At 46.5% G+C, this 9075-nt stretch overlaps 1 protein-coding gene across 1 annotated transcript; it reads right to left on the bottom strand.

Annotated features, from left to right (window-relative positions):
* Positions 1 to 1708: 1708 nt before the first annotated feature.
* On the bottom strand, positions 1709 to 6878 carry CCNI2 (cyclin I family member 2). Its single transcript, XM_065873687.1, has 6 exons — positions 6447 to 6878; positions 5875 to 6006; positions 5215 to 5289; positions 3567 to 3707; positions 2402 to 2632; positions 1709 to 1771 (listed from the first exon to the last, which is right to left on the bottom strand). Exons 1-6 carry the CDS (start codon positions 6876 to 6878, stop codon positions 1709 to 1711), a joined length of 1074 nt encoding a protein of 357 aa, XP_065729759.1.
* Between the last annotated feature and the right edge of the window lie 2197 nt (positions 6879 to 9075).

The following is a 9075-nucleotide window of genomic DNA, read 5'->3' as shown; positions in this document are numbered from 1 at the left end:
ATTCCAAGACAAGCTTGAACAGCATAAAACTTTTAAAACAAAAAATCTCACAAGTGGTATTTTGGCAATACAGAAGTTTGCTTCCCCAAAGAAGGGGAATATTATTTACAGAAAGATGAAGCAGCAAGGCTGTCCCTTACCTCCATACTGTGGCTCACAGGTCTACCTTCTCCTTTTTCCAAGAGACTGAGAGTTGGTTTAGCTCTGGGGATGCAGCTTACTTGGTTAAGGGGGTCCAGATACCTCTCAGCAGTTTCCTGAAGTCAGAGACAGCGTGAGCTGGTGTGGGCTTTCAGGATGAGGCCCTGCCCCACCAGCGACAGTGCCCACTCCCAATGGAAGGAAGGAGGCAGAGGGAGCTGTGGCCATGAGCAGCAGGCTGCCCCTCAGCATGTCCCTCTGTGCTGGACTAGAGTACAGTTACTGACAGGGCTCGAGAGATGTATTTCAAGTGTATTTGACTCTATCAACTCTAAATGCAAGGTATCTGATACATATAAAATAAGACTCAGACAGGGTTGAAAGGAATTAAGGTGTATTTTAACAAAAGTTCCAACAAGCAAATCTTTTTCAACAAAAGGTAGAGATTTGTGCTGACTACAGTACAGACACTATTATACTATATCTAGTCCTCGGCTATTTCGCAGCTGGTAACAGAAATCACTCCGCGTGGCTTAGCACGTTTACAAAAAACTGTTCACAGTGGAAGGACTTCACAAATTACCTCTGAATGTGTGGTTCAGTCATTCATATCCCCAACATTACTTACACAGCCCCAGTGGGCATCGCTGCCAGCTGGACTCCACTGCCTAGAGAATGGCTCTATAGCGTCACCTCCCTCAGCCACGCTAGTGATCTCTCCCTCCTCCTGGCAGTGGTGGAGGCAGCCTCAGCCTCAGCACCTGCTCACCTCAACCAAAAGCTCTGGGAGCTGTCTCTCCCCATCACAAGGGTCACCTTGAAGTGTTCTGCTTTAACACAAGAATCCCTCTAGTTAAGCTAATAAACTACTTTGCTTAAGAGTAACAAGGGAGAAATTTGCCTAAAGCTTGATCAAGATGCTGTCCGTTAAATAAAGCATACTTTATAAATCGAGTCCTTATGAAGAAAAGACTTAAATCCTGGCCAAGTCAAGGTAAATCTACCTGGAGAGACTATCCCATTTCTGCAGGGGTGGGCAGAGTACTTGGGACTTGAAACCTGCACATGTTCTTGGTACAAGCCTGGGAAGCTGGAAGAACCTGGCCAGCTCTGGCAGGTGGAGCAGCAAGAACTTGTCTGTCAGCACCAGCCCAGCCCTTCGGCCATGAGCAAGGCCTACCTCTGGCCTCATAGTCCAGCTGTCTTAGGGGCTGATACAGCCCTTGCTGGAGAAGGAAGAAAAAGCAAACTGCAGTATGAGCGTTTACTCCTTCTCCCTGGTCTCGGGCCCAGGGTTCAGAGGGAGGCAGGGGTTCAGTTTGTCAGATTACCCTTCCCTTTAGGGACCCTGACCTGTCTTTTTTGCCCCCTTAATTTTTTCTGAAGACAGGAATGTTTTCTCAGTTGCTCTTTCAGGGCCTTCTTCCTTTCTTGTTATAGGACCCATAAAGCCTACAATATAGAGGAGTCCAAGCAAGGCGGGATTGCCATTATGCTCTAAAGGGCACCGGGGTAGGGGCACAGAGGCTGGCAGGTGAACCAGAAAGTTGTCTGTGCGGGAGGATGACTAAAAACTTGTCAGCTGTTGCTTTACAAGTTCTTTGCAGTGGTTCCACTGCCTAATACCGACCTGTAATTAAAACAGAGTGGTCATCCTTGAGGCAGAATCATTTTACATTCTAAAGAATGAGCAATTCAGTGCTGAAATATTAGCATGGAGCAATTTCAGGAAGGTCCAACCACCCAACTGAAGAACATTAACCCCACCATCTCAGGAACACCCATCTTCAACCTCAGCAAAAACGGTCATTATTCTAACTGCATTCCATCTTACCCTGTCCATCCTGAGTGATTCTGACCTCCCAGTGCCTACTCAGGGTATCCTGGTGCCTGGTACCATACAGAGGGTGAGGGGTCAGAAATTTACACTCCTCAATACTAAGCTCAGGTTTGCTTCCTCCTGAGCTAGACATGTCCCCGCATCCTTTTGACTACAAGGGCTGCTACTGAGATAAAGCTTCACTCACTGTCAGAGAAACCCACTCTGGTGAAGGGAATGTGTATCTAATACTCAAGTCCAGAGGATACGCCACGTGTGGAAAGCCTAGCCCTTAGGAAGACTCTTCAGAGTCATCATGGCCAGAGCATCTTCTGGAGCCCACAAGGGCCAAGAAGGGCCACAGGTACCCTTTTGGGGGCAGAGTGCATCAGCTGAAGGGGCAAAACTGAGAGCCTGGTCTGGGGCAAAGTTGATGTCTACCTGTGCTTTCTTTAGCAGATCAGATATAGGAGTACAGCAGTCGGGCATGAGCCTCTCCAACTCTAAGGTGATGATGACCAAGGCCAGTGTGGAGCCCTTGAACTGCAGCAGCTGGTGGCCCGCCATACAATGCTGCAGCTGCCTGGTCAGGGATGCGACGTGGAGGGAAGGATTCCTCTGAGGCAGCAGCTCCTTCACGTGGGGCCAGCCCAGGACCACCAGGGCGTGGAACTGGAGACCGTGGTTTTTAATGTTAGAACAGAAAACCCCATACTTTTCATATATCAATGACCAAAAGTGCAAACAATTTAAATTTTCATCAGGGAATATCAAATGTTGCCCAACCCTTTTCATTCCCATTCATGGCCCCCCAACGGGCTTGGGGCTTAATACCCGCTCTGTGGCCAAGCTCAGCTTCAACTCTGGAGAGAAAAAGACAGTCTGCTTTGTGACATGCTCATTAAGAGCCTAAAGTACCCAGATGACAGTGTTTCAATTCTGAAAAATAGAAGCATACGATTCAAGATTAAGGTAGCAGAAAAGTTACTTGTATCTGCTTGACATGAGAGGAAACTCTGCAGCTTGGCAACAGTGGCCAGTTTTCATACTGATACAGCCCTTAGTGATTTAATCTTCATGCTTCATAACAGAGCAAAACCCCATGACATTTCCACATTGCATAATTTTGCCTTACTAACAGAATCATATTCTAAAGGGTGACCATCATTCTCTAACTAAAACAAATATAAACGAATACGACATTTTTAAGTGCCAGATCAATATGGTCTAAAGCCTCAATAAGGACTGTGTGTAGGTGAATAAAGACAGCTAAGTGAATGTGTGTAAAGTGTAGCAAAAGCAGACAGATTTTTATGTACAGTATTCATAGAACGGAAAGTTAAATATTTTTGCAGTGTGTATTTAAAAGAGAAACTCACCACAATAGTGCCATCTAAATATCTTTGTAAAGTTAATTTAATGTCCTTTAGAAGTGGGAGTCTGGTGGAACTGTGTTGGATTTAAGACAACATTTCACTCTTCCGTATGTTGTGAGCCTTGTGGGTCACCTCACTGTGCTGCATATGCAAGGACGTGTGCTTTGCCGTCCTATGTTGTGAACAGCTGTTCTAAAGGCACAGTGAGTCCAGGGTAGACTCGTACTTACTATGGCCAAGAAGTCCAGCGGTGTCCCACTGTAGAGATCCCAGTGAAGTTTGTCCAAAATAGCCAGCTCCATCCTCAGCAGCTCATTCGGGGAATAGCCAGAGCCATAGTGCTTTATGAAGTCTTTTATGCGTGGAATTAACTGTAAAAAGAAAATAAAGAGGCCAAAGCCCTACACCATGTCATGGTAGCTTTTGTTTTCTTATCCCTGGGGACTGGGCATCCATGACCCTAGTAGAGTTGTCTTCCACTGACCCACCACAGAAAATGCTTCTGAAAGAAAAACCAAACCAGATCTTGGCTATCTGTCAAGTCCCCAGGTATTGTGACAATATGTAGTGAATGTCACATGGTCACCTGCTGCCAACAGGTCTTGATCCCCAACTGCACTCCAGCTCATACCTGAAGGTGCTTTGGAGGCTGGGGCTGTGCTGTCTCCCCCCCCATTCAGCTGTAACAATGCACTCAAAGCTTTCCAGCTGTGGGCTCTACCCATTCCCTGTTCCCAATCCCTACCATGATTCCTTGTCATAGAGAGGAGTAAGCCTTTGAGCTTCCTGGTCTGTGTCAGACAGACTCATTGATAAAACCTCCCATGGTTTTGACAGCACCATAGCTGCAAACACATTCCTTTCCACCCTTATTGAAGGCAGTTCAGTTCTGGAAAAACTATGACTTTTCCCCAGAGAAACTAATAAGGCTTGTCTATGAGTAAACATGCAAGTACCAAGTGCACTGAAGACTTGGTCCTACTTTTTTAGTTAAACAAAGTATTACTATATACTATAGTAAAAAAGTATTACTATATAACTATATAACTGTATAGTAGTATTACTACTATAACCTCTAGAAATATTTCTTTTAAGGGTTATTTACTTGTTTTTTAGTTGGACAAAAGCATCTTTTGGGGCATGAATTATATAATCATAAACAGAGTTAAAATAAATTTTATTGAAGGTTTGGAACTGGACACACAAGTGACTTTTTCTGCCCCCATGGACCCTGAGATCAGCCAAGGGAGACCTTGTAGAAATGGCAGTGGTTCCACTATCCCCCAAAGGGGGAGAGGTTGGGGGGAGGGAGGAAGGAAGGGAGGTCTGGGAAGGATATTGGGAGAGGATCTTCTGAACAGAAGCCACAGTGAAACTGAGAAGTTCAAGCAAGGCTGAAGCACTTATGGGGGCTTCTCTTCCACCCACTGCACAAGGCCCTCCTGCCCCTCTTGGAGAAGGGTCCCAGAGTCCCTGAACACCAGTTTCTTTGACACAGCCAAGTCCTTAAGTCTCAAGCAGCTTTCTTAGATGTAGTTTCTGGGGGTGGTCATTAGGCCATATGGTTTGGGAGGCCTTTTTCTTCTGCTTAATGGGAGGTGACATGTGTCATCAACCAGTGAGGCAAGGTTGTATCTGCTAGGAAGTCAGACCTCTGGGTTTGCTGGGCCAGGACAATTCTGCTGTTCTAATTACCCATTTGTGGGGTCCCAAAGTCTGACAAGCCTAAGGAAGGGACAGCAGAAATCCTGGAAGGTATGACTTTTCCAAAATGCCCATTCCCAAGGCCACAGACCTTTCAGGAAACTTGAGTGTTTCCAGTGTTACACACCCCTATACCTCAAAAGCAGCCCTGAATGAGCTTCCAGGGATGCATACCTCCTCTTCTTCATTAACTTTTGCAGCAAGTCTCAAGGAAGTAATTGTAACACAATGGAGTAAACACTTTTTTATCTGCAGTATGGAAGAAACACATATGAGCAGAATATGAATGCCAGAAACTAACTGTAAAGCGTCTGTGGGTTTTTTTTTAAGAAATTAAGTTTTGCCTTTTTAACTTTTTTTAAAAGACTGATTGTGTTTATCCACTAAGATCAGTTACCCCCATTTTTAGATGTGACCCGTTAAAAACCTCCTGGTTTCAGAACCACAGATGACTAGTCAATAGTCCTTTGTTAGAGGACTGACTGGAGGTGGGAAATATGGCACCATCACAGGGAACACACGGTCCCATCCTGACCTCGGGCTGCATTGTACTGGTCCAGCCAAGCACACCCCACCTCATCACAAAGGGAGTCCTTTCCCAGCTAGGTCCTCTCATGCTCCCCAAGTTGACCGACCCCTGACGGCCACACAACACAGAGTCAGACAGGCAGATGGTAGGATGTTCCAATTCCAGTTCTACCACTTGGAGCCATTTACTGAATTGATGAGGCTCAGTCTGAGCACCTGGGATGGCTCACCTCTTAGGCAGCAATGGGAAATAGAGGTCAGTTTGCGCCCCCAACATCTGTCACCATCCCTCATAGACTTCCCTACCTTTACTGAAACTATGAGGCGGCTGAAGATAGTGAGAGCCAGGTTAAAAGTGGTCTGGGAGAAGTCAAAGATGTTCTCAACTCGCAGGAGCCCCAACACGACTTCCTGGAAAGCTTCGCAAATCTCCACCTGCTGGAAGGAGGAGGTGGGGCAGAGGAGGGAAGGTCGCTGGTGGCCAGTCTCGGTCCATCAGTGGCTGGACGGTCTGCTTACGGTGACCAGAGGGGCTGTAAGAAGCCTCTTCACCTTACATCGCTGTCGGATAAAGGGCCTCTCTTACCCAGCGCCTCCCCCATTCAGACCCTCTCCTGTCTGTGCCCGTTTTTTGGTCTTCAGCAGGGTTCCCCAACTCAAACAAGCCCTCCTCCAAAACACCTACTAGAGAAGCACCGTCTCAGTGACAAGCTGGCGAATCTCGACTCTTGCCTCGTGCGGGGGATGCACCTGGGGAAGGTGCGTGCTCCAGGGTGCGGCTCACCTGATCGCGGGTGCAGGTGGAACCCGGCCGCGTCCCGTGCGCGCGTGAGGAGGATGAACGTGCTCTCGGGAGGGGCCCCCGCGGGAACCGGTACCTGGACTCGGCCCCCCAGCCACAGGCGCGCCTCGCGGCCCTGGGCCTGGGTCAGGTGGGCATCCAGCTGGCGCTCGTCCAGGACGCCTCCCCAGTCGCTCGGCACCAGCCCTGGCCGGCTGGGAACCGGGGGCGGCGGGGGCGGTGGCCCCAGAGCGGCGCCGGGGGCAGGGCGCGCAGCTGACCGAGGCTGCATTGCCCCCCGCGTGGGTCTGGTCCACGACGGCTCCGGGAGACTGACCGCTCCGCGCAGGCAAGCCTCCGGGAAACTTCTCCGGATCGCCGCTGGGAGAGAGACGTTCCACGGAGGCGGCGGGAGAAGACAGCGAAGGACTGTTTCGCCCAGACTTTCGTCCGGACTCTCACCTGGACGCCGGACGGATCTTATCTCCGAGGCGGACGTCTCCGGCGCGGGCCGCCCGCCGGAAGCCATGGCAGCGCCAGATCCCGGGTCTGGGTCCCGGCTTAGCCCGGCTTTTTCTAACCCAGCGCCCGGGACTTGCAGCTGGGGCTGCCACGGGACCGGGCGGGGCGGGGCGGCCTCTTACTCCACCCCCACGTCCCTCCACTGAGCGCCTCTTTCCCCACCCAAAGCCCGCGCCACAGGCGCAGAGTCCCGAGCGGAGTCCCTAGCCGGGGATGAAGCAGCTGGTGACCACGCCACCCTGGAGAAGGTAATTTATTGAAGCCCTGCAATGCGTTAGGCGCTGGGACATAACAGTGGATAGAACTAGACGTGGAACTTATATTCTAGTCAGGAAAGAGACAGTAAACACGAGTAGAATATATGGAAATCCCAGCAAATCCACTCCTTAGTAAATGTCCAACAGAAATGCATGTGTGTGCACCAGAAGACACCTACATGATGTTCACAGCAACACTATTTGTAATAGCCCCAAACTGGATACAACCCAAATGTCCATCAACAGTTGAATGGGATAAACACGGATAAACAAATTGTGGTATATTCACACAATGGGATACTACACCACATTGAAAAAGAATGAACTGCTATACCCGATAAGGAAGAATCTCACAAACAATATTGAGTGTAGGGAGACAGATAGAAAGAATTCATACTGTATGATTCCATTTATACAAACTATAAAGAAGGGAACTATAATGTTAGAGTCAAGGTAGTGGTTACCCTTGGGGGCATACTTCTATGTTGAAAACTACAGACATCACGGAAAGAAATTAAAGAAGACCTAAATATAATATATGGGGAGACATTCCATGTTTATGAATTGGAAGATTTAAATTGTTAAAATGGCAATACTTCCTGAATTGATCTATAAATTGAACATAATCCCTGTTAAGTTTCCAGCTGTCTTTTTTGCAGAAATTGGCAAGGTGTTTCTAAAATTTCTATGAACATGCAAGGAATTCAAAATGGCCAAAACTATCTTGAAAAAGCAGAATAAGATGGAGGCTTCACAATATCTGATTTCAAAACTTACTACAAGCCTATAGTAATAAAGACAGTATAGGGACTTCCCTGGTGGTCCAGTGGCTAAGTCTCCGGGCTCCCAATGCAGGGAGCCTGGGTTTAATCCCTGGTCAGGGAACTAGATCCCACATACCGTAACTAAGAGTTCACATGCTGCAACTAGGAGTTTGCATGCCACAACTAAAAGATCTGGCATGCTGCAACTAAGATCCAGCACAGCCAAATGAATAAATAGATAAAATAAAATTAAAAATAAAATACCCAATCCTAAAAAAAAAAAAGACAGTATAGTACTGGATAGACATATAGACCAATGGAATTGAATTGAGAGTCTGGAAAACAACCCTCATATTTATGACCAATTGATATTTGACAAGGTTGCCGCAATAATTCAGTGGGGGGGAAACAGTCTTTTCAGCAAATGGTGATGGGACAGATGAATATTCACATGTGGAAAAATGAAGCTGGATCTCTATACCATATCATATGCAAAAATAACTCAAAATAGATCATAGATCTAAATGTAAGAGCACACAGAACAGCATCCAGAAATTAAAAAGACAATACACATAATAGAAAGCATGTGTATATCATATATCTGAAAAGAGACTTGTATTTAGAATATATAAAGAATTCTTAACAACTTAATAATGAAAAGACAGATGAAAAAGGCAAAGAATTGACTAGACATTTCTCTGAAGAAGATATTCAAATGGTCAATAGCACATGAAGTGATGTCCAACATCACTAGTCATCAAGGAAGTACAAATAGAAACCACAATGAGGTGCTATTTTATACCAGTAGGATGGCTGTAATAAGAAAGGTAAGACAAAAGCAAGTGTTGGTGAGGATGTGGAGAAATTATAAACCTCATACATTGCTGGTGGTACAGCCACTGTGGAAAACAACTTGGCAGTTCCTCAGAATGTTATTTAGAGTTACCAAATGATCCATCAATTCCACTTGTAGTATATACTCAGGGGAAATGAAACGTTCACACAAAAACTTGTAGCAGCATTATCCATAGTACCAGAAAGTGGAAACAACCCAAATGTCCATCAATTGACAAATAGATAAAAATGTGGTATATCCATACAATGGAACATTATTTAACCATGAAACGTAAAGGATTACTGATATGTGTTACAAAAGGGATGAATCTTGAAAACATTATTCTAA

Source organism: Phocoena phocoena, chromosome 3 (genome assembly GCF_963924675.1).
Source record: "Phocoena phocoena chromosome 3, mPhoPho1.1, whole genome shotgun sequence".
In the NCBI taxonomy this organism is placed as follows: Eukaryota; Metazoa; Chordata; class Mammalia; order Artiodactyla; family Phocoenidae; genus Phocoena; species Phocoena phocoena.
Note: the sequence above shows the minus strand (reverse complement) of the source record. Positions and strands in the feature narration are given on the sequence as shown.

Coding starts and splice junctions, on each gene's coding strand:
- CCNI2 (XM_065873687.1), bottom strand. CDS start 6,878: ATGGCTTCCGGCGGGCGGCCCGCGCCGGAGACGTCCGCCTCGGAGATA. Junction 3,708..5,214: donor AAGTTAATGAAGAAGAGGAG/GTATGCATCCCT, acceptor TTCTTTTTACAG/TTAATTCCACGCATAAAAGA. Junction 2,633..3,566: donor CGCTGGACTTCTTGGCCATA/GTAAGTACGAGT, acceptor CACGGTCTCCAG/TTCCACGCCCTGGTGGTCCT.